This window comes from Gavialis gangeticus, unplaced genomic scaffold (genome assembly GCF_001723915.1).
Source record: "Gavialis gangeticus isolate Ggan-Ray unplaced genomic scaffold, GavGan_comp1, whole genome shotgun sequence".
Taxonomy (NCBI): domain Eukaryota; kingdom Metazoa; phylum Chordata; order Crocodylia; family Gavialidae; genus Gavialis; species Gavialis gangeticus.
In genome coordinates this window covers 72,257,658-72,283,343 of record NW_017729034.1, presented here as the reverse complement: position 1 = coordinate 72,283,343, position 25,686 = coordinate 72,257,658, and the positions used below count along the sequence as shown (strand labels likewise).

The 25,686-nt window shown below is 42.5% G+C and overlaps 1 protein-coding gene across 1 annotated transcript in view; it reads left to right on the top strand.

Moving 5' to 3' along the window:
• The window catches only part of TMEM181 (transmembrane protein 181), a 59,090-nt gene that overhangs the window by 6,405 nt on the left and 26,999 nt on the right, over window positions 1-25,686 (top strand). The window contains exons 2-9 of the mRNA XM_019527309.1: window positions 7,954-8,057; window positions 12,238-12,290; window positions 13,657-13,747; window positions 14,305-14,426; window positions 18,532-18,651; window positions 20,684-20,764; window positions 22,146-22,245; window positions 24,918-25,048. Coding sequence (XP_019382854.1) covers window positions 7,954-8,057; window positions 12,238-12,290; window positions 13,657-13,747; window positions 14,305-14,426; window positions 18,532-18,651; window positions 20,684-20,764; window positions 22,146-22,245; window positions 24,918-25,048 — 802 coding nt within the window. The remainder of the gene's footprint in view (window positions 1-7,953; window positions 8,058-12,237; window positions 12,291-13,656; window positions 13,748-14,304; window positions 14,427-18,531; window positions 18,652-20,683; window positions 20,765-22,145; window positions 22,246-24,917; window positions 25,049-25,686) is intronic.

The window sequence follows — 25,686 nt, the reverse complement described above, 5'->3', positions numbered from 1 at the left end:
AGCATGGAGAGCAGCTGGATCTCGCTGTTAAGTCTGTTTTGGGGGAAGGGGCATGGGGGAGGCACAGATCAAGGCCCCTGCAGTGAGGTTGGGTGGGGCATGGGACAGAGCCGTGACTTGCACAGGGGACTTGGGGGGGTGGGGGAGAGATCCTGTTGCTGTATTCACCCTGGGAGGGCATGGGGTGACATGTGCCCTCCCAGATCTGCATGCGGAGCAGGGTGGGCTGCTGTTGCAGCTAGGGCTGTGCTGGGCTATTCCCGGCAGGGCCGGGCTGCACTCAGGGTGGGCAGTGGTGGTGCTGGGAGTGGAGGTTGCAGGGGCTAGAGCCACCCCAGAATTCACCCTAGCCACTGCTCTTAGTGCTGCTGCTGCTGTGTGCCCTGAGTGCAGCTTGGCCTAACCCCACTCTGGGAAGAGCCCAGCGCAGCCCTGGCCCCAGCCTGCAGCGACAGCCCCACACAGATCTGGTGGCACACGCTCCCTATGCTCTCCTGAGGTGCATACAGTGGTGGAAGTCACTGCTCCCACCCCACACCCCCCAGACAAGGGGCTCCATCTTGTGTCCTGCCCCCAGCTGTGTAGTGCTTGCCCCTACCCCAGCTCCACTCCTTTCCTCACAGCTGGGGCCTTGATCTACCCGCTCCACACCCTTTTCCTTCCCCGTCGCCTTTTTCCCTACAACAGACTTACCAGCCAGATGCCACTCTCCAAGATGTGGGGCTGCATGTCAGAATTGGATCAGTATCGGCTGATACGGCTCATTAAAAATCTGCCATTGGTATCGGCCCAAAACATCTCTATGGTGCACCCCTAGTAAGAATAACACGTGGTCGCTGGAGCACCTCTCTAAATTGGGCTTGGCAATTAACAAGGATGAGGAGCCCATAGAAGTACGGGAATTGGTAACCATTGCAGAGTGAAAGCAAATGACTCCTGTTCAGCCGCAAACCTTTTGTAATCAGTTTATCATTGGAAAGAGTATTGGGCAGATTTACAGTGCAGAGGTTTTGCAACTTCATGTAATGGCAATTAAGGAAGTATGCAAAAATTATCAAGGGGTTTCAATGAATGCATTTTCCTAATTGTGGTTGTGCATTTAATGGTATGCATTGTGCCCATAATCTGCCTAACCTGTAGAGCCAAGGAGTTGGTAGCATGCGCAAGATGCGTGACACCAGGGTGTGGGGGTGACTGTAGGCTTATGTGCTTGGTTGAGCTGGAACTTTCTCCCTTCTGACCTTGACAGTCATCAGTGGTATTCTCCTGCCTTATTGATGACCCCATCTATCTACTACGGCTACTGCAGGAGAGGAGGAAGGTGGCTGGAGCACAGAGTTGGCTTCTGAAAGGGGAGAGGAAGGGATGCTGATGCCTTTGTTTGGCCTCCCACTAGTTATAAGCTGGGATGTAGTGACTATTTGAGTGTTATCACGTGGGTTATTCTACCCAGAAAAAGGGGTTTTCTGTGTGATGAGACCTGTCAGTTGCAGGAGGTAAGTGATGTACAATCATTACACAGGAACGAAGGTGTTATTCATGGTCTCTTACAAACTCGGATTCCCCCCACATTACTGGTACGCCAGCAAACTGCAACTTTTATCAAAGCTGGAATGCTGTGTTTACTTGCTTTCATTACCAGCTACCCAGGCTTTGGGGTTTGAAATCAATCTTTCTCAGAATGCTGAATAAACTTTTTTATTTTCAATTCACAAAAAAACATGGTAAAATTGGCTTTGCTCCCTTTTTGCTTTTTTCTTCCTGACAGTGGCAGAAGAGGAATGGTATTAATGGGGGTCCTTCCTGGTGCTCTGACTCAACTGCATGGCTTTTTGTTTAAGGCAACATACATAAGTATTCTTAAAATACCCCAGTGTAGAAGAAAGTGGTGTTCCAGGTCTTTGCTAGAGAGCCAGTAAGTTATGTGCTGGAGACTTTCAAAAGTCTGGTTCCACAACTCCCCATTATGAAATTGGAGAGGCCTTTTGAATTTTGAGGGTGTAATTTAACTTGTGCTTTTTCAGCTGAACCCAGATATCCAGCTGGAATTTCTGCTGATGGGGACAAACCTGCCTTTGTCAGTTCCCAAGAGTGGCAGAAGATCTGAAAATATTGGCTGTATACTAGAGCAGGGGTCAGCAAACTACAGCCTTGCAAGCCACAACCAGCCAGAGGGCTTTGACTGTGCCCATGCCCCTGCTCACATTGAGCAGGGAGGAGCTGTGCTGAGGCTGGACAGCTTTCAGCTGTGCCCATATAGCAGCTGGAAGGTGAGGGATGGGGAGAGGGGGAAGTAGCAACAGTGCAGGTTGAGCTCCCAGGTGCCTGGCTTCAGCTTGGGCACAGGGAAAGGCCTCCACTAGTGACATGTCCCCAAAGCTGCCCTGATTGGAGCCAGGTTGTTCTGGTCTGTGGCTTGAAAAGGTTGCCAGCTTTTGTGTAAGAGTGAATCTTTGCCAGTTACTGCATCCAAGTTCTCCTTTCCTGTTCAGATACCTGAGCTTCAGCTCTTCAGGCCCCCGTTGAGTACCCGGGTGCTGGAAAGGACATTTTTAAACTAGGTTTGCCAGCAGGACACTTCCATACTACTGTGGCTACTCATGGCATACTAACACACCCTGCAGTAAATTCCCAACTCTTTTCCCCGGGTGCCTGAAACAGAGTACAGAAGATACTGTCCTGATGGGGGAAGACCTGGGTGCCTGTCCATTGGAGAGCCTGCTATTTGGATAACAACACTTGAGAATTGCCTCCAAGGGACCTGGTGGCATTTCTGGTGGGTGGAGATGATGGTGAAGGGATTTATTGGGTATTCCCTAATAGTTTGCAGCCCTAATTAGTTCTGACTCTGTATGTGGAGTTCAGCCTGCTCCTGGCAATAAAGACCATCTAATTTAAGTTTTCACACCAGGCAGAGGCTTAGACATTAGGAAATTGGTACTGTGTTTGTCCCTGGGCCACAGAATTACAGAACCAGCAGGGAAGGCTGACATGTCCTAGATTGGGAGAAGCTTTTGCAGCTGAAGGGGTGGAGTGTCAGCTGTTTTCAAGCACCTGTTTGTTTTCCATCAATAGTAAAAAAAATAACTGTTTGGCACTGACCATGGCATCATAAGGAGCATGAGTATGCACTGGATTGATTGTGCTGTGTTCCTGTGTTCCACTTGCTCCTCGCTGCCGCTGTGGCCTGCTGAGTGCTGGGGGCAGTGATATATTATGGCTTTGGGCACTTAACTGAACAAAAGTTCCTAGAATTACTGCAGTAGCCCCATGGCAAGTTAACAGGCAGATAGAATGGTTATAAATGCTGTAATATCTTTCCTGTACATAAGTTTTGGTCCTTTTCCTACTCCATGACTTCTTAGTGTGTGTTTGTGTGGCTGGCCAAGTCATGTAGCAAAAATGGGGTGGGGAGGGGTTAGCATAGTAGAAGGGAACGTGAAGTTTGTTTAAGAAAAAAAAAAACGGCCCAAACTCGGCATGTACTGAGTTTGGCCATTCACAGGAAACCTTTGCAGGAATAACATAGAAAGCTTAGGAATCCTGCACCATCTCTGGTTCCTACTATCTACTGGATACAAAAAATCATGGACTTAATATTGACTTTGGATTTATGATACATTACAACCTGCCTGACATCTGATACTCCAGATATGCTTGTTGTAAATTTGCTTCTTTTCTACCTTGGAGAACATAATGGCAGCAGTCTCCCTGTGCCTGACGATGGGTGTTTGTGCCCAAAAGCTTGCAAAGAACTTTTTTTCAAATTCTTAGTTGGTCTAATAAAAGATACCACATCTACCCAAAGAACCTGGTCCTTAGGCCAACACAGCCACAACCAACATCTCTGCTTCCTAGCTCCTAGTAGTGAGATGGTGGGGAGCTGGCCCCCTGGGCAAGGTGCTTTGAATTAAAAAAACCCCATAACCTTTTGACTGGCAATGCAGAAATGAGGAGTGGCCAGCACCCTCCTTTTTGCACTCAGTAGGAAGGGAAGGGGACAGGGAACTGTAGCAGCTGAAAGAGAACAAAGCCTTGTGGTTCACAGATACCCTCCAGCTGTCCCAAAGCAAATGCCTTTGGCTATCCTGCCAGTGCATCCTGCTGGTGCTCTCCTGCAAGCGCTCTGCTCAGCATCAGAGCCTCCGTTTGGTACAGGCAGGAGGAAGGAACAGTCTCCTTGCAGATTTCTGGCATGGTGTCCAGACCAGAAAAAAATAAGAGTTTTCTAGACTGCAGGCTGAATAAAGGGGTGTGGCATGTAAAAGGATAAGTGTCCGTTTAGTTTTTATACTGAGGGATGCGGGGGAGGGATGCTATTTAGATTGAGGAAAGAGGCAGAAACTGTTCACTTAACATCAAGGCGTGCCTGTAGACATGTGGGGAGGCTGCTCCAACACACTGTAATTACAGCGTGCCAATTAGTGTGCCCCCAGCAGCTTCTGCATGTTGAACTCAAAGCACTCCTCCACCATTTTGAAGCATGGGGGCACTGATGCACCAAATGTTGCAGCTGCTTTAATTAGTGCACTCCTTCTTCCCCCATCCCCAGAACATGTGTAAAAATGCCTAAGGGATTCAGTCTGTCATGGATAAACATGGCAGCATTAGAGAGTTTGCAAAAGATGGTGTGTTGAACCTAGCTTTGGTCCTGTGGTGGTCCCTTCTCCTTTCCACCTTCCTGGTTCCCGGAGAAAGAAGGATTGGCTAAGAGGGATGCAAAGGGTTACCTTTAAGTTAGCTTAATCCCCATAGAGTGACCTACTAATAACTGCCCTGTTCAAGGACAGCATCCCTAGTTTGAGGACAGCAAAATATGACTGGGGGTGTGTGGGTGGGAGAGAATGTTCTTTTCCGATGGGTCTTCTCCCCGTTCCTCCGTCTCAGGTATGTGAGCCCAGGACAGGGATAGTCCAAGCTGGTTCAGCTAAAGTGAACTAACCCCATGACCTTGTTCACCTCGGTTTTTAAGGAATTTGCATCTAGCAGCATGACAGCTAGACTATCCTGTTGCACAGCAGGCAGCAACTTCTATGAAATCTCTGGCCACTTGCCTCCCTTCAGCCACTGTCCCACAAAATACTCGTTACATATGGGATGGTTACTTACTAAGCTGCGGTGTCAGATTGGGTTATCCTAATTCATGGGATAGTTCCAGGGACAGCTGCTCAACCTTCTTAGATTTCTGTGCCTCTGGGCTCCCTGTCAAAATCCCATTTGGTGCTTCCTGCTGGGATGCCTTCTCAAGATAGATTGTTGCCACCAAGATAGGTATTTGTGACTTTCCCAGTGCCATTCAAAAAATACCCTGTGTGTGTCATTCCTAAATAAAATATAGAAAATATATAGAAATGAAAGAGCTCTCAGAAAATCATGCAAAAGAAATGTATTGTGTCACTTATTTATAAATACTGAGGAAATCTAACAAGATGAACAGTTTTGTACTGGTATAAATGTATCTGTACTTGGTGCTTGGCATAAACTGGCCAAGTTAAATTATAATAGAAGCTGTGTAGATAAGCTCTTAGTCTAAAGGAGGAAGTTTCCTTTGATATTTTTAATATAAAGGGGCATGGCCTACAGAAAAATAGCACTTTCTGAAAAATGTGTGCCTAGAATGAAAATTTGTGAAACAGATGCATTGGAATTATTTTTTTCTGATCTGTTTTTATTTGTGCATGTTACAGACCTGTGGAGAGTGTTACTTCTGTATAGTCAGTCAGCCAGGTGTTTTCTCCTGTGTTTATGTCTTACGGCACTGTCACACCACGAGAACCTGGGCTGTGTTTGCAGGGTGCTACCATGATTATCCTGTAAAGCCAGTTTTTGCAAACTTGTACTGTGGACAGTGACTCACTTGCAGCTCTGTTAGCTTCTGCATTTCTACCTTAAGCATTGTGCTTATACAGGCTTATTTTTTATTTTCCCACCCCTTTTCATTCCCTAATCCCCGCCCCCACAGGAGTGAGTTGGATTCAGGTGTTTAAAACTTCACACCTTGGGGCCATGTTTTAATGATCTTATATTTATATAGTACTTGGTAGTCTGAAAGACTGCAAGTTCTATGAATTGCTGCCTCCTTGCTTAAACAAAACTATTTGCGGGGTAGAATGTGGCCAGCTGTTCTCTATCTCTGCCCTTTGTCAAGCCTGCCTCTCCCAAAGCTGGGGGCAGTCCAGGGAGTCTCCTTGGCAGGCTTCCAGATGATCCTGGCTCCCTCTGGTCAAAGATCTGAGCTGTGCAGAGGGATGCCTTTACTTCTATGATACTAAGAGCAGCCATACAGGGGGTGTGAATACTACTGCCAGTGAGTGAAAAATTGTTCTTGTGAAAGCTTATGGGGAAGGCTGTTATATGGCTTTTAAAAGTCTTAAGCCTCTTTGTTTTCATGCCAGTAACATGTTTGATGCTGTTTTGTTTTGTTTTAAGGACAACATTAACTTCCCGTTCTTCCTGTGGTATGCAAATGACTGAAACAATTTGGGGGCTACTTGCAGTTCCTAGTGGGACTGCAATATGCAAAAGACTGAAACCATCTGGGGGCTAGCCAAGCTTTCTGTCACAAGTACCTTGATGCTGAATTTCAGGTGCATTTGTTCAATGCTTTTTATCCATTCTCAAATTGTACCAACCCCCACCAAACGTGCAAAGAGCAGCAAAAGGGCATGTTGTATATATAGGTTTTTACCTCTTGTAGTAGACCACTAAGATGTTTAAAATAACTGGCAGCTATCTGCTTCAGAAAGATGTATCCAATACTGTACTGTCCTGTCTCATTGTCCCCTGATGCTGTAGCCCTATGAATAAGGAATGCAGGTTGGAAACCTCTTTTCCAGCAAGTGCTCTGATGAACTGGGGCAGAAGCTTTCCAGCTTTGCTCTGGAGGGGCTTGCAGAACAGTTGGGGAGTGTCTGCTGTAACACACTTTTATACTACCTTTCTATTTAAAATGCCGTAATATTAACTTAAGTCTAAAACCCAAGATTGTGCTGCTTACATATGGATACATACATCACCCTGACTAAAATGCTGCGTCTTGCTGTGCTGGATTAGATTTCCAAGGTAGTTGGTGATTTATATATCCTGTACATAAGCATTATCATTTTTAGTTGGTTGCAAACCTTGATGGGATATAACAGAATTCATGTCTGTATTCCATGCAGCTGGATGCAGGCAGAATTAGGGTCTGGTGTTGTATCTCATCCTGCTGTGGGTGGAAACCTACTGAAATTGCAATTTTGTGGAAAGTGTGAAACCCAGCACTGCCTCTGAAATCTGGCAATGCCTGGGAAATCCACAGGAGGGGAAAAAAGTAAAACTTACTGAAAGTAAAATACTGGCTCCCTAGAAGGAGCCCCAGTACTCCTCATGGCTCTGTGGTCTGGCTGCCCAGCCTGCCGGCAGGAAACAAAAAGGAGTGGCCCCACAATCTCCCCATGAACAGCCAGGTACCTCCTCAAGTTCGGTAGACCCCTGACTATAGTGATTAAGTTCAAGAACATGTTTACACAGAAGACTGATTAAGACCACATAAATGTGTGTAAGTTTTATGATGATGACACATGCCACTTGAGCTTTATCTTCAAACCACGTATGATAACCTCATAATAACCTTCACGGGTCCTTTACATTGCAGATAGCTGAGCTAGAATGTATAACATACACCCTTTCTAAGCTAGAAGAGACACTAACTCATATTTGCATCTTGACAATAAAAATGCAGAAAAAAGAATAGTAACTTTTGTAAAGTTTGTTTTGTTTTGTGTTTTTGTTTTTTTTTCCAAATGCGCGTGGCTTGAAAGAATTTATACTACCCCAGTAAAACAGTCTGCCTGGTGGCTTCTTTGCACTGGAAATTGTTTATAATGCTTTTATTGAGGAAAAACTGTTTTATTCCATTTTTATACAAACCACCACTGATTAATAATTTGTGCTTTTATTTGTTCCCTCCAGGTTGGCACCAATGCGGCTATACACGCTGTCCAAGCGGCACTTTGTCCTAGTCTTTGTTGTATTCTTTATTTGCTTTGGTTTGACAATCTTCATTGGAATTGTAGGTAAGGTTGTCATTTAAAAACGGTTTTTATTTTATTAATTTTTTTTTATAAGTTCAAAAAATTTACTCTCATAGATGTGTTTTAATGAGGCTAGCGTTTCATATCTGGGGGTGTGTGTAGAGTACATTGTTGCAAATCTGTATCTGCTATTTGCAGCTTTTTCCTTTCAATGTGTATTGATTAGGTTTACTTAACCTTAGTTCCTACACCAGGGTAGATTTTAATTAAGTAACAAGCATGTTTAAGATTAGCTGGGCAGGAAATTGTTTAAGCCTTGCCCTTCCAATTAAATACAATGAATAAAATACTAACATGTTTTGGGAGTAAAAAGGCAACACATGATCTGTTGTTTAAAGCACAGCATTGGGAAGTGGAAAATTTGGTTCCGTTCATGGCTAAGCTTTTCCTTAGTATTCCTTTGAAAGACATTTTGGGGCAGTGCCAAATAAATCACAACATCTACTTGTAAGATGTTGGTGTACCAAGAGGGGATGGCAGGGGAACTGTGAGGGGACTGATCCTTTTTGTAGCAGCACAGCCCCGGCCCCTTCCCCACTGTCCACCCTGGTGTAATGTACCAAGTTGGACAGCACAACAGGCCTGACCTCTGGGCAGGTCCTTGCCACCCACTGCAGAGCCCGCTCGCATCAGGCAGTGGGGAGGCTGCAAGCAGCTGTACTGGGGTCCGCAGAGCCCCAGGCTGGCTCATTGCTGGCAGCAGGTGCACATGTGCCTTGGGGTAGACAGCAGGAAAGGGGCTGGGGCTGTGCTGCCACAAGAAGGATTGGGCCCCTTGCAACTCCCACACCATCCATGCTGAGGGCTGGTGTGCCAAGTAAAATGTCTTCACATGCCATGATCTAGTACATGTGCTGGGGGTTGCCTGCTTCAGCAGGGTTAACAATAGTAAATACTTTGCAGTAATAAATGAACATGCATTGACAAATCTGTCCAGAACGTGCCAGTTTTACACATTGCTTTTTAGCACAAAATCTTAAATTTATTTTTTTGCCTCAGTTTTTCCATTTGTACACTGGTGATACAGTTGACTCCCTCACTCCCTTTTCAAATTTTGCCTCTTCCTGTCAGTCCTTCCCCTTAGAAATTACCTTGGCTTACATACGCTCCCCCTGTCAGAAGTCTGAAATAGTTGGTCGTTAATTGGACCCAACAGCTTGGGTATTCCAGCTCCCATGGGATGGTTCATTGTCACTAAAACCTAAAACAATAAAAGTCAGCCGTAAAAGAGAACTGACTTGGCCATTTTAAACTGATCCTGAGATTTTAGGATGCAAACAAATTGATATCACAGTTGTGCACACTGTTGATGCTGGTGTGAACTGCCCAGGGGAATCTGAGGGAAGTGCTTGACTCTTAAAATGTTTCATGTACATGTATTTTTAGCTGATCATTCATTAAGATGTAATTTTAAGCAAGACTAATGGTTTCATTGGAGCAGTTTCTCACTTGGTTAAATAACTGAGCTAGTTTCTGTTATTGGCACTGCATGCACTTCTGGCACGTGACAGTAGAATTCTGCTCATAATTGGGCAAGAACAATGCTCTCATAAAAGTGAGAATTGAGCTGTTTCATTCTAATGAAGTGCCCACTCCTTACAGAGTGGTTAGTGACATGTTGCATTGTATCTACTTACGTGTAGATCTTGTGATATGGACTCCCCATCTCATTTAGTTCTGCTGTTGTAAGCAATGCATAGTTTTGTGCTTTGTTGGAATTACGGAACTGACCTTTGCTTTTTGATCAGAATCAGCAGTACTTTGTGACTCTTATCCTCTTGAGAGAACTTTTTTTTTAACACTGTGAATCTGCGTAATGATGACTTGGGTCCATTCTCCATCAACAAACTTATCTGCTGAAGCAATTGATTATGCAAGAAGCAAGATTTGACCTGACTTATTTAGAAAGGTCTGTTGTAGTCTTTCCGATTCTTAAAAGTAGGTTTTTTTTGCATTTTTGATTTTGAAAAAGGAGCAAAACTAAACCTAGCTGCTTGTTCCTGAGTAACCCCACTGTTTAGGAAATAGGCATTTTTTTTCCTTTTTGCAAACAAATGCATTTCGGTTCTTTCTCCCAGATGTCCCTTCAAAGCATATGAAAAAATTGTATGTGCCTAAAGTCCATCAGCTCCCCCTCTGTACGCTTCCCCCCCACCCCCCACACAAACGTGAGGCTGGAGAATCCTACTTATAGTAAGTCTTCCCCCATAGTTCTTTGCTTGGGTGTATGTATGAGTATCTACATGTAGAAGGAGTAAGGGATACTTGGGGAACTTCCAACTGTGAGGTTTCTTATCAGTTTGTTTAATATTCCACTCTGTGCTCCCTCATCTGGGTAAAGGGTTATGTGAAGTACACCAGTGTTTGCTAGTCAAAAAAAAAAATGGCATTGGGAAAACTTACATAACTCCCTACGCAGACTCAAAGGAGAGAGACCTGGGTATGTCTGCTCTCTTATTTGTACACCCTTATCCATGCATCGGGCATCTCTGCGTGCAGTACTGGGATCTAAGATGGTTGCTGCTTTCCTATTTGCGTGCTTACTTTTGTCAAGGTGCACTCTTTCTCTTCCTATTTTCCATAGCATGTTCTTTGCTCTTCAGAGATAGTGTTGAGTGCCAGGGAGATGCAGGTTGTCTATGAATGTTGCTGAGCTTGCTTTCTGTGCTTGTCTGTGTGTGCTGGAGTCCAGTTGCTCTGGTTGACCCACCCAAGTACATGTTGCCTGTGTAAAGTACACTTCCACTCTAACTGAGACTGAGGGTACAGTGTTAAAGTACTTTGTCAGTAAAATAGTTTATTCACCATTATTTTTGAATTACTTGATCAACACTTCATCAGTCTGTTGTTTAAAAAACTGTTCAGATGTCATATATTGACTATAGACCTTGACTATAGAACAGTCTTGCTAATGTTTTGTCATTGATCTAAAAACTTGGGTATATGACAGAAGAAAATGTTTTCGTTGCTTCGTAAGATAGAGCTCATTGCTTTTGTAGTACTTCAGAGTTCTCCAGTATGCTGACCAGTTGAGTCTAACAAGGTCCCACATAATTAACTTTCTTACTCTTCACAAAATTGAGTACCCTTTCCAGTGCAATTCCCTGATATCTTTGTCTACTTATTTGCTAATTTGAAGAAATCTAATAATCCAGAATAGGTATTACAATTATTGGTGCGTGCAAATGAGGCTGTACTGCAATTTGAATCTCTTATATATTTGAACTTGGTGGGTTTTGCTTTTATAACATTTAAAATAGAACACTTTATTATTTCACATAATCTTATAAAATGTAGGGGGTCTTCAGAAAGCTGGGCAGTACTGCAGTATTACTACTACTACAGTATCATTGTTCAGTATTACTGTGGTCTTTCTCATGAGTGAGCTGTCTCTCTGTATAGATATATATTAATTTATATCTATAAATGTATATATGATGTATAGGTGACGTGTAACATCGGTTTCATACGTCATCTTTAGAATGCTCGCTCTCTGTTCTGAATTTTTTTGTTTTTCTTCTGCCTTTCCAGACCATAGCTTCTACAAATTAACTTCAGGTTTCTTCTCTTGCATGTATAATTGGTTTTATCGTGTAATTCTGTTATACTTTGTTTGCTATTTAAATGACTCATATGCTGTATGTAAATAAACATAATTTCAAATATAATCCCAGGTATATGCACAGATAATTTCACTTGAACAGACCAAGATGAGTAAGTCCACTGCTCATCCCATAAAATATCATTGGTTTTGTCTGTATTGTGCTGCAGTCGCTACTGTGATTAATCCTTACTTTGAGTAAAATAGTGACTTGTTTATAACTTGTTATTGTTAGAGTAAGGATTTAGGCCTGGGGACTCCTGAATGCTATGGCTTAATTGCTGTGTGACCTTGCACAGAATAAGGCGCAGATCCATACAGGTAATTGGGTACAAAGGAGAGTTCGGCACCTGAATACCTCTAAGATTCTGCACTTCAGTGACTTGTTCTTGAGTTTGTCTATCAAGTGGGATAACATTTGCTTGCTTCACAGGGTGCTTGGTAACTAATATTTATGCCATATGTGAAATTTTGAAACTAAATTACTTCAGGCTACTATATCATTATTTATGCACTTATTTCATTACTGCCCTCTCCCCTCTCTTTTTGAATATCATATAGGTCCTAATGTAATCAAGACCACAACAACATCTGAATTGACTAACAGCTCAAAGGTAAGAATTACATGGCATAATTGTGCTGCATGGCAGGCACTGATGTTTTTGTTTATTAAAAATCACATTAAAATTTCATACAGCTGCTTATACAGTTCAAGTTTTTAAAAAGGAAATTTCTGGTGTGATGTTATGTCTTCCATTTTTTGCAACATAATTCAAACTTTACTAGCTGAGAGTTTGCCCTGATAAATGCTCTGTACTGCCTCTTGAATGACCCAGCATGAATCCACCACAGCCTAGTTACACCTTTTACAAGACTGCTTACCTCATTGGCATGTGAATTGGATAGTGTTGCTCTGCACCAGACTTTGACCGAGCAAAGTAAGGTATTGATAGGATTCCCTTGGTAATTCTTGCATCTTTGTTCAAGGAAGAACAGCATGATGTGAATCCTTAAGAGAGAGGAAGTGGAAACTAAGAGCAGAAAAGAAAATCGGCCTTCTTTTGGGACTAAATCTTCTAATTTCTAACTTTCTTTTCTGGCTGCTGGGAAGGAATTGGGTTTTTTTTGCTCCCCTGGGTGATTGTAAACAAAGTAAACCAGAGGTCTGAAGTGTGTCTTCACATTCCTTAATTTGAGGCACCTTTCCTACATATTCACCTCTTAAGTTTTCCACACTTACGGCCATCATCTGCTTCACTTCAGATGCTGAGATGACTGATTTGTTAAAATCTTTTTTTGTAAAACATAAAATTATATTTATTAATGGGCTGCAATATTGGTGTTTTTTAAATTGCCATCCATGTATGTATATTTGGATTTTTTGAGAATTGAAAACATTTTTTCTAAAACTACATATTTATTACATTCAGCTGAGGTAAGTGTAAGAGAAGCAGTATCCTACCACTATACACTGTGCTCCTTATTGTAATTATTATCTTTCCACTCTTTTCCATAGTTTTGAAAATGTAATCTATTCAGAGAAAAGTGATTGCCCTTTTTGATGCTAAGTTGAAGTGGCTTAAAATGTTGTTGCAATTTAATTGCCAAAAATGTCTTTTGATATATAGGGGTAGAAATAAATCACTGTTGATATTTGCTCTGAAAATGCAGCACTACACATTTCCTGTTTAGATTTGGGCTCTTTGCCTGTTTTTATTACTGCTGCCTTTATTTGCTTTAGGCAGTGTTGGCGTGATGTTGCTTTAAGTATTTGTATCTTCCATGTGACACAAACTGCATGTATTGTTAAAGTGAAATGGCTTAAAGGGAACTGGCACTTAATTTTCTCAAAAAAACCCAACCTTTTCTGTCAGAATGGAAAAATAGCCAAAGTCTTTATATACTACATGTACAGACTATTAGTGCAACAGAATTACCGACTAAATTACCTCTTTTTTTTTTTTAAATTTATTTTCCCAGCTGAAGTCATATCCATTAAATTCACAACCATTATCCACTTATAATCAACAACTATGGCTAACCTGTGTTGTTGAACTGGATCCACCTTATGGTAAGTGCCTTGTCTAGTTTATTTCCGATTACTGATATGATAAGATGATAATATATGTTGTAGCTGTAATTTCACCTACCTGTAATATACATTATCCTTTTTAGTTTTGAATTGTAAAACTAGGGGGCAGAGGGGAGGGAGCCCACCTGTCAGAGGAAAGGTGAATGGTACAGAGCTTGTCTTGAGTTAGTTAAAGCTTCTTGCAGCTGTTGCTTTCCTAAGTGTTAGAATTTTGTTCTTTGCTTTTCATAAATCAGTAATAGCCAGGGTGTATGCCTCTTGCTTCCTCTTGATAGAGTTAGACTGGTAGATATTATACTGTACTGATGCTAGATTGAATCTCAGAGATTCTTAGACTAGATTATTAGTTATTGCTAACTTGTGTTGGCCAAAATAATTCCCACTGAAGGAAGGCAGGATTTTCTTTCTTCTCTACTGTGACAAAATATAATTGAGTTGGCTGCTGGGATTATGGAGCATTGTAACTCTTATTTGAGATTTTTTTTTTTCCCCCTGAATCTGTACAACAGTCTAACATCTTCATCTTTTAATTATAGAATCTCGCTTCAAAATTAACATTACTCTGTCAATTAAAATACACGGTGTAACAAAGGATGCAAGCACACGATACAAAAATAACCAAGTTCATAATCGAACAAGGCAACTCAACTGTGCTCGGGTAGGTGCTTTTTGAGACAAAACACTGACTGCAGAGCTTGTTCTTCTAAAACTGCATGTGCATGTATTAAATCATTGTAGATCAGAAGCATACACGAGGAAGTCATAGGAAGAAAATGGAAGTAAGAACTTGTTCCTAGTTGTAACTCTCTGCAGGAAGGTGATGTGTTGTAAGATTCAAACAGGGTTTCCTTCAGCAGTGTGCCGTGACTTCGAGTCCCTTGATAACGAAACCATAACAGGTATTTTCAGGTTGTTAACACGATTAGAGCTGTCATTCATGCTGGGAAACTGGTAACATTTATCCGGCCACACCTGTTGAACACAGCTGCTACTGGCCCATTTTTTCAGTGTTATGATTGCCGAGTCTAAATGAAAGAACTAGAACACTGTACAATAGTTTCTGCTTTGTCCTGAAGCAGAGTTTTTTTTTTTTAAAAATATTTTTTCATTCAAGTTATTGAAATTCTAGCATAACTTTTCTTTTTGTTTCATTATTTAAAATTTGCATTACTGAGTTTGACTTGAAGAGCTAACACCACACTACTTTTCTGTTTTCAAGAGAAATCTTGCTGGTGAAAACTTAATTACACAGGGGAGGCTACATATCATAAGTGAAATATTCTGGAGCCCTGACTCTGCTGGCTTTATTTAAGAAAGTCTACAAATATTGATTAGATTTTAATCGTCTTAACTAGGCAGCTTAGACTAATGCATTTAATTTTTCCTCTTTGTCTTTTTCATTCCTTCATAATGGATACCATTTATTTAAGAGATGCCAAAGTACAAAGGTTTGGGTGAATACAAGACTCGCCCTGTCATGATCTGTAATCCCAAGCTCGGCTGATGTTAATTCTCCACAAATCTCCCTCTGTGTCTTCCAGCTAGTTTTTTTGGAAGATTTGAATGAAAGATGGTGTGGATAATTCCCTGTCTATTAAATCTGAATGTGTTGGAAAATGAGCTCCTACCTTCTGCTTGGTTATTCTGTCTTTCAGCTGGGGGCTTTCTGAATGTTTGTGGTATGAGTCAGTGGGCTACTGCTTCTTAGTGGTTAGATTAGTGTTCCTATCTAAAAAAATGTAAAGAGAATAAAAAGGTGACTGGGTGAAAATTTCTAAAGTGTGACAATATGACATAAAACCCTAGCAATATGTCTTATGCTCCTAGTCACTTAAGTACTTACAGGAATTTCACCCACTGGCTAGGGAAAGAAGTTGCACACAAACTGGTTTAAGTGATGGGGAATGGGTAAAACCTGTGACAGAACTGAAGTTTTTAGTGCACTTAAACAGCTTTCAAAATGGCCAAAACTGTTTTAAGATAAACCTGGATGGATGTAATATCAGACTTAACTGATTTAGGGCAAACCAGTTTATGGAAGTTCTGTCCCAGATCCCCTCCTGACCTTGAAGTTAACTCGCAGTCCTCCAGCATCCTAGGATGCTGTGCAGCCCAGGGCTGTGCTCTCTGCTGTAGCAGAGCAGGGCTGGCCCTGCTCCCAGCTGTCAGACAGGGCTTTTCCATCTCCTGCAGCCAGGAGCCAGGCCGGTTTCCCCCAGCCCCACCCCTCCTCGGCTGGGTGGATTGGCCAGGCTCCTGGCTCGGGTCGGGGAAGTAAAGCCCCCACTGCGGACTTACTGCCCCTCCTCCCCCAACCACTGCCAGGCACAGTCCAGAGCTGGGGGCGGAGAGCCTTCCCCCACCACTACCACCTCAGCTGGCCTAGTCACCCAGGAGGGGGTGTGGCTGGGTGATCGGCCAAGTTCCCAGCTCTGGTGGAGGGAGTAAAGCCCCTGCTGCAGGCTTCCTCTTTCCCTCCGCCTGTGCTGGGCACATACCAGCTGGGGTTCTGGGCAGCGGTGTGGGTGTTTCCACCCCCCCCCCCCCCAAATCATCAGCCTACCCACTGACCAAGGGAGGGAGGCATGGCTATAGGACTTGCTTGGCATCTCACTCCCAGCTCTGTGTGGGCATGGAGAAAAGGAGAAACACCCCACTGGGGGCTTCACTCTACCCCAGGGTGACCCTGGCTGGTAGTCTGGTGGGCAGAGGGGATATGGCTAGGGCATAAGAAATTATGTTAAAAACCGTCTCAGGAGAGAGAATTATTTAGTATGTAGGTAGGGTAAAATGACAAATTGAGTAAGAAAGACTCAACATACTCCTGATGGTGGGGTGATAGATCATTTACTTGCTTATGTGCTTAGGTTTTTGTTTGTTTTGTTCTGTACATGTCAAGGCACTTGCCCTTGACTGAGTACTAAACCACCTTTTAACAGCCAAATTTTCCTGATCTAATGAATACTCTGATGGTGAAAGAAACCAGTTTCATATATGGTTCAAAGGGCACATCTACATATTGCCCTATGGTGATGTAGTGACACGCTGTGTTGCATTATGGCGCACAATGGCAGCATAGCGATCACGTGCGTCTACACACAATCACCAGCTATGTTGCCGTAGCAGTGGGCTCCCCAGATATAATGCACCATTACAGCCATAGTGATGAAATTTACCCATGTGCCACACACACGGCACGGTAACCACCCATACTGCGCTGTGCTTTAATACTTCAAAAAGGAAGTACTAATGTATGGCACCATAGCAAAGTTGCTGTACGGTGCTGTGTAGATGCGCCCAAAGTAACTCATTTTGGTGATGCCACTCTCTCTTCCTCTTCCTTCCTTCCTTTCTCTTCCCCCTAAACAAACAAACAAAAATCCTACTCTTAATTTTATGTACCTGCTTAGCTTGGCAAGATTTCCTGGTGCTACTGTGGTTTAGAGAGAGCTTTTAAAATACCCTGGTAGAAAGTTGTCTTGTGGCCTCAACTATAGTTTATACCAGGGGTTTTCAACCTTTTGGCATCATTGTACCCCAGCTGCTGAGCAGGGGGGGCAGCAAGTGGCCAGACGCAGAGCAGCAGTAGCTGCTGCATGTGAGCTTCCCCACCCTGTGTCCAGCTGGGCAGGCGGTGCCTGCGCAGCACTGTGGGATGCTGTGTGGTGGTGCTTCATCCCCACCTGCCTAGGGCCATCTTAAGTAGCCCCAGGTGATAACCCCTGGTTTATGCTACTTCAGAGCTGAACCATCTCTTGGCACTTGTCATTCAGAACTGTCCCAAAGTGAAAAATTCAAGATATGAAAGATCTGAAATTTGATAATATAAAAACAGCTTTCAGGTTTTACTCATGTCAAAGAAAAACGTCTCTTTGTCTTCTGACTTTGTTTTTAAGGAGCAAAAGGGAAAATGGGATCTTAAACTTAAGATACTTTTACTTTTCTAGTAAGAAAATCCTGTATTTTGACTGAAGGGCAAACCTCCCTTGAAATGTTGCTGTGGTCTTTAAGTGCAAGTCTTCAACAAATTCTCTGTGACTCTATCTTGTATCTTCATATTTGTTCTACTATTATAATTCTGCATTGTTAGTGTTGCCCCTAAGATTCCTTTTACCAGAGACCCCAAGGACTGACACAGCCCCTCGTCCAATTTGATATCCAGTGAACTTTTAATAGTAACCCCCTGGTTTATTACAAGTATTCTTCCTTGGAATATGACCTGACAAGCAGTTCCTTCAGGCATTACAGCAGCGACCTTCAATGGTACTGGCCTCATATCCTCTGCTGGATGTGCTGGATGTTAGTTTTGGATTCCTCAAACAAGAAGTCCAAGGTTGTTCCTGTCTCTGTAGGGTGGCAACACAAAACACACATGTTCCTCTGTTTGTCCATTACTTTTGTAACTTCTCTTATCCCAAATTGTCCAATCCCTTGGCCTTGTGCCCAGGCATTCCTTATATGGTGCACCAATCCCCTGGCACTGTGCCAGTTACATTCATTACAGAGAAACTGCTGCCCCTTGTGTGCCTACTGCCCAGTCTCAGCACTTGCATCTCCCAGTAGCACAGAAGGCGCTCTATTCAGTTTTGTTGCTTAGTTCTGGGAAGGCCTGGACTACGGCTCAAAGCTTTAGCATAACTCAGTTTGCCTGCTGCAGTTAGCACAGGTCATCTTGTTGTGGCGGACTTGCATCTATGTGTATGTCTTTAGATGTCAAAGCTTTGTTCAGTGACTTGCACGCTATTCTAACTTTGTATTCACAGAAATGTGATGAAATCATTGTGGCTCATCTTGGCTACCTGAACTACACTCAGTATAACATATTGGTTAGTTTTGAGGGTCTGGAGAAGTTGATTGTTCCGATCCTGAGCATCAGTTTCACAGTAAGTTACATATTAGGCCAGGAGGAAAAAGTCTTTTAATTTTTAGCTATTGTTGTGAAGGTCTGTTTTAACTGTACTGAAATAGTTTCCTTTTGAAAGTGAAACACTTGCACAGAGGAAGTATTAAGGTAAGGCTCTTGATTCATGCTTGGGTCAAAACCATTCAGTGAATGCTATTAACAAAGTTATAGTGCAGCTTCCCCAGTAAGTGTGAGGAAAAATTCTTTTTTTTTGTCAGAATGGTTATTAAGCTATGCCTAATTAGAGATGTTATCTTTAGCACTTCTCTTGAGAACAAATCTTTCTCAATGCTGGGCAAGCTAAACTGGGACCACGGTAGCAACACCTGTTTAAATGTGATTGTAGCTAGTACAGTTCTGAGCGGTGGGGACAGGGGACACTTGTTCATTAAGCCATTCTAAATCTATGCCTGTGAAGTCCATCGTTAAAAAATATTGAGTACACAAGAATGAACAGAACTCTTTTTTGGCTTTTTCCCAGAAATTAGGGTTCAAACATTCAGAAATAGCTGTGAAGTGATCAAGCCTTTCAGGGGCTACACAAACAGCAGATCAAAAACTCTGTTTTATCATTTCCATGTTCAGATGTTTTCAGTGTTCAGATATACATTCATGAGAAAAGGTCTGGTTTAGATAGGTAAGTTGGGGTGAACATCGGGGTCTTACATCTCCTAACAAAGTAGCTTTTTCCACACGTTAGAAATAAAAAAAATTGGGATTAGCAAGATTTTTCAAGAGTTTACAAAAGCAGGTTGACCTGAAAAGGAAATGTTTTCTTCAGTAAAACAAGTAAAGCAAATAGGCCAAATTCAGCCTAATTAAGGAAAATGGTGTAATACACGCTGCTTAAAGATGATTTGAAAAAACAAAATGTTAATAGGACTTCACTGGCCTGTGCTATAAGACCCCAGCACTGGTAAACCAACCCCCAAAGAACCTAAACAAACTCTGAGCTGCCGTGGGCTCTGTATACACTTCGGTTGTGATGGCTGTGCTGCAGTGTTCCTCCTGAATGTTTTAGTCTGCGTTTTGCAGCACCTAATTAGCAGAGGCCTAAAATATAAAGGCAAACATTTTAATTTTTAGTTTTTGCTGAATGCTCTTCACATTTGGTTTGGTAAAGTGTGGGGAGCATTTAGTACACAAATGGCATTGCTTTGGTAATCATCTTGCTTCATAGCCCATAGCAAGGAAACTGCCAATTTTGTCCACCTTATGTTGCTATATTTACTGTAGTAGTACATAGTGGACCCACCTGAGATCGTACAGTGCCTAATGCAGTGGGGCTTCATACTTACAGCCCTTGTTCTGTAGAATTTATGGGTTTTTTTTTTAGAGAAGGCAAAGATTAGGACTAGTGGCAGAGCTGACAAAACTTGCCCAAGATCACACGAAGGGGGTAGTATGTGTGGGAGTGAGTGGACTTTTGTGCCTGGGCTTGTAAATGTTATTGATCATTTTCCAATATTGATTTCATGTAAAATGTGTGGACTACAAAATAGCAATAATGAACTATTTTTTAAATGTAATGCCCAGGAAGTGAGACAAAGTATTAGAAGTGAGGAGAGAGCTTTTGCTGCTTTAACTGTAGTCATGTTTCCAGCACTTTGAACTTTTTATTTTTGAAGTGATCTTCCTGAGGTAAAACTAGACAGAAAGAACAAATGTGCTAATTAAGGCTCATGAACCTTTCCTTAGTTTAAAGCAGCCTGTATGTGACTCAATGGCTGAAGTTCCTTCAAACACAAAGAGGTATTTTTCTGTGCACAAAAGATGCTAGGCTGCTTCGGCTGACTTAATATGGAGGTTGCAGGAAAAGAGGCATACAATTAGTTTACCACTTTCCCGTGTGAGGTAGTGGGATTTATAATGACTTCATCATGGGAAAGTCAGTGGGTTCATTTGCAGAAACTCTTATGCGTTATTGTCTACAAGAACTACACATTCTTGATGTCATACAAATGCTCTCAGCTTCCTTTTAATTTTCTTTGTTGTCTCTTATTGCCTTGTAGTGGAAAACTTACAATCCGTATTTTTCACAAGTTGAAATTTGGTTCCGATTTGTATTTGTGGTTCTTACTTTCATAGTCACGGTGAGTACTGTCTTTTACTTTTTTGGATGGTTGGGTCAAGATTGTGTATTCCATCTCTCCCTTAGGACTGCATTTGGTGGTGTGACTGGACATTAGCAACACATAGTATTGTGCATGTGCAAGACAAATTTTAAAGACTTAACAGAGTTTTGTGCCTTTTGTCATTTTTTGCAAGGAGTTCAATGGGTTAATTCTATGTGAATGATAAAGTTCAGATGTATTCCTGTTTGTTTAAGTAGGGGCAAGAAAGCATTATAAATGAATGGTTAAAGCATATTTTTTTTCTTACTGTGTTTGTATAACACAGAATGGCAGAGAGAATTTGGCTCAGACCCCTATTTCCTCTCCTCACTTCCCTGTCAGCCTCCCTCCTCTTCCCCTTGGGGCTGAGACCGAGGACAAAAAACCCCCCAAAAACATCAGCTAGACTAAAGAATTTTGGAGATAATGGAAAAAAAATCACTGGATTATAATAAATACATAAGTAACTTCACATGTAGTTTGTGTTTGCTTAGGTACTTAGTAAAATACAGTGCAAATATGTGCATGGCATGCAGGTAGCAGTGAAGGTGGTATATAACCAGATCTGTCACTGATATTCATAAAATCATAGAAAGTTAGGGTTTCATAGTTTCTAGGGTTGGAAGGGACCTGAGTAGGTCATCTAGTCCGATCCCCTGCCATGGCAGGAAAGAGTACTGGGGTCAAACGACCCCAGCAAGGTGTACATCTAGCAGGAGGTCATCTAGTCCAATCCCCTGCTCAAAGCAGGACTGCTCCGCAACTAAATCATCCCAGCCAGAGCTTTGTCTAGCCGGGTTTTGAAAACCTCAAAGGAACAAGCTTCCACCACCTCTCTGGGTAACCTGTTCCAGTGTTTTACTAACCTCCTAGTGAGAGAATTCTTCCTGATATCTAACCTAAACTTCCCTTGCTCAAATGTGAGACCGTTGTTCCTTGTTCTGTCATCTGCCACGACTGATAACAGTCTGGCTCCATCCTCTTTCGAACCTCCCTTCAGGTAGTTGAAGGCTGCTATTAAGACTGCTGTCATAGAGCGTAGTTGGTGGACTAACATGGGAGATATCAGTGTGTGCCAGTAAGGCCAAATAGAAATTTGACAGCAGCATGCATGTTTTGCTGCCTTACACTGTTAGCTGGTTTCCATTTTAGACTACCTGAGAGGTTAAGTGACTTGTTCAAGATCATAAAATGAATGGAACTAGAAATGAAACTTTGAGCATCTGAACTCCAGTGTCATAGTCTGCCTATTAGAGCACATCCCTGTTAGGTGATGTTGTTAATAATACTAAAAAATCTGCTACCTCTGTTAAAGTTACAGCATGGTCTTTGTCAATTTAATTTTAAATTTGTGTTTCAGTGCCTGTTTGCACATTCCCTCCGGAAATTCTCCATGAGAGACTGGGGAATTGAACAGAAATGGATGTCCATCCTCCTACCCCTGTTACTGCTTTACAATGGTACTTTAAAACATGCTATATTTTTTTACAGGGTCTCGTAAAAATGAACTTGGCCCATTTAAACTTCACGCAACTGCTTATAAGAATTCAGTCAAGAACTCATTAACGGAGTTGAAAAATATTGAAAGAAGGTTGTTGTTGTTTATACAAATGAGACTCAAAGGGATAATCAGAAAGAAATGAAAACCGTCTACTGGTCTTTCAGACAAATCTTGTTTTCTGTTTAGCATTCTGAATTAGATGAGTAGTTATAGCTATATTGGATTTTAAATGTAATGTTTCAGTGTGTAGTTTAATTTAAGCCTTTTCATTTAAGTGACTCTTTAGAGGTGCTGAAATAGCAGTTTCATCTTTATTAAGCGTGAAGGCTGCTTTCAGTTTCTAATTTGTTAAACCAAGCCAAATTCTAAGATTGCTAACAGGTATCAAAATAGTATTTGGCTCCCAATTACTTTCATAATTACACTGACACTTGTTGGGCAACTAGCAAGAAACAGTTGTCTGGTAGCAGATGTGAACTCTGTTACCAGATTTGCCCGTCACTTTGGGGTGTGCTCACCTATTAGGGGTATGTTTCTGGGGTCTTTGTAATTCTATCAATGTGCTGCTTGTGATGCTTGTGTTTCTGTATGGAGCTGTATCTCTCCCTTCTGCAAGTCCTCGCTCCCAGTGGAGGTCTTTGCCCCCTCACCCCCAATGGCTATCTTGCAGGACTCAGTTTCAATGGGGCTGGGTTCCTCCAGCCACCAAATCAGTCAAACACACATACACGCACAGATTAACAGGGCATGCCTGAGCCAAGCCAGGTTATTTAGCATTGACAGGCTAACACCCTCATGTGCCTTGAACTCAGTTCATCAGGGCAACAATAAAATGCAGTCGGACACAAGCACGTGGGTTAACAGAGTGCATCTGAGTCAGGCTGGACGCCCTCATGTGCCTTGAACTCAGTTCATCCCTTATTTCAGCAGGATAATAATAAATGCAGTTAGATACACATACACACACGCTAACAGAGTACATCTGAGCAGGCTGGGTCTGATCAACACTTCCAGCTGATCCTCATGCGTGTCAAAACTCAGCACGTCCCAATCTCTTGTCACAATGGTCCCAGTAGTAACCCCCCTTGATAAGCAGACCCCACCGTAGTTTTGGGCATTACAGGGATCTTTGGCTTGGGTAAAAGAAGCGTTGCTGCAGAGCAAATAGGGAGGTCAAGGGGAAGAGTAAGTGAGGTTCAGAGAGAGAGTGTAGCAACCAGCTTGACCATACAAGTTATTTATGGCCAGGTATATGAACTTATGATGATACCAGTAGATTAGTCATACAAGAGATAAACAAACAGTTACAATATTACACAGTTTCAGTTGGCTTTCTGGGGAAGTCTAGCTCAAGTTTGATTAGCAGAAGTCAGGTTTAGAAAGCTGTGCCTGGAGTAAGAGAATAAAAGTCAGGTTCCTGGAGGCAGAGAGAGACAGAGTTGGGGTCTCACCACTCAGTGAAGCTTGAACCAGTCGAGGTTCCCAGGTGTTTGTTGGAGCTTGCAGACAGGCAGAGCCCTCAGCACGATCAATGAAGGGATGCCAGGCAGAAAAGGAGTGGAATTGGTGCAGCTTTTTGGATCCAAGCACCAGGACAGAAACTTGAGCTTGGGTAGGTGTTTTTGTAGAGAACTAGCAATGGCTGAAGGGAGAACACTAGGTTTGCTTAGGGGTAAACACTGGCTCATATGGTGGATAATGGGAACTGATCACTCCTGACTATGGATGGCACTACTCTGAGGGAGCTCATAATACAGACAAGCAGATTCAGTGTTTTGGGTACCAATAGAGGAGTCATTACTAAAATTGGTGTGATAAATGCTGAGCTGGGTGTGTGTAGATGTGGGTTGGTTAGCATTTGGAGGAAGGATTCCCTATCATGCAGTGCTCCCCTGCTTTTCTGATCCCAACATTCAGTGCGGTCCGTGCCTTGGAATCTCTGTTCTCCATCCTGAATGCTAGTGAAGGTGAAGCCTGTCCCATTTCCCATTTAAATGAGTTGTCATCTGGTTCCGTCTCTGATGTAAGTGAGACCCAGGGGAGTTGCTTCACGCCTATGAACCTTGTCTGGAGGGGTTTAAGTATGTCTTCCATTGCATTTTCCTTGTCTTTTGTAAGTCCTTCCTCTAATCGGTTCTTGTTCAGGCAGAGGTGGGGAGGGCAGGGGCGAGTCCTTTGTGAGTCAGACAGGCTGCGTCCTGTGCCAGGGTTCCCCAAGAGCACAGAGCTGAGAGGTAACAAGTGTCCTGGAAATCTCTGGTAATCATTAGGTGATTGCTGTTGAAATTCACTGTTGGGGATGCCTGTATTCATAATTAACTTTCAGCGTTAGCAAACTATAATGCCACTTACCATATTTACCCAAATCCAAGATGACTCCAACTTCTTAATTCTCCAATCATTAGATTCTCTACGTGGAAAAATTATAAAGTTTTGTTCCAGTGTCCCATGCAGAGAATTGGAGATTGTCTTAAACTGTGCTCCCTGCCCCTTGGCCTCCTGTACCTTGCCCCCTGGTGCATGTGCCCCTGCTACATGCCGCTCCCCCCACCTTCAAACCTGTTTTCCTTTGATAATGGAAAAAGGTGCATCTTTTTCTTGTTTAACTTTTTTCCTTTTATTCTGTTACAGATCCATTTTTCCCCCTCTCTTTTCTGGTGAACAGTTGGTTTCCTGGAATGCTAGATGACTTCTTCCAGTCATTGTTCTTGTGTGCACTGTTACTGTTCTGGCTCTGTGTCTACCATGGGATAAGAGTGCAGGTACAGACAGGACAATATCTAATATTTGGTGAAGAGACTAGGATTGATCGATGTATCTCTCTTTAGTTCCTCCCTGTGTTTACATAGCATATATATAGTACCTCCCTACCCCCTCAGTGGCTGATAAAATGAAAGCACGCTTATTGTGAAAGGCTCAGCAAAGCTGATTCTGTCCACGGTATAATGTGACATTTTACTTTGTCCAGTATGATAAATTGCAATTTTCTACCATAGATAGCTCTGCTTCCTATGTTCTTGCTCATCACTGAATGGATTCAGGGCTACAAAATTATGTTAAGGTTTGTATCCTGACTTAACTCATGAACAGTCGCTACAAATTCATTTGAGGTTTTGTTCCTTTGTATAACCAGAAGCAACAAGACTAGCATAGTAAATATTCATAGATTTCACAGACATTTGGGCTGGAAGGGACCCCGGAGGATCATCGAGTCCAGCTCCCTGCCTGAGGGGCAGGAAGTCAGGGATCATAGGATCCCAGCAAGATAAGCATCCAAATGTGTCTTGAAGGCATTCAAAGTGGGTGCTTGAACCACCTCCAGCAGCAGTCTGTTCCAAAACTTGGGGGCTTGGACAGTGAAGAAGTTCTATCTTATGTCCAGCCTGAATTGGTCACGGCA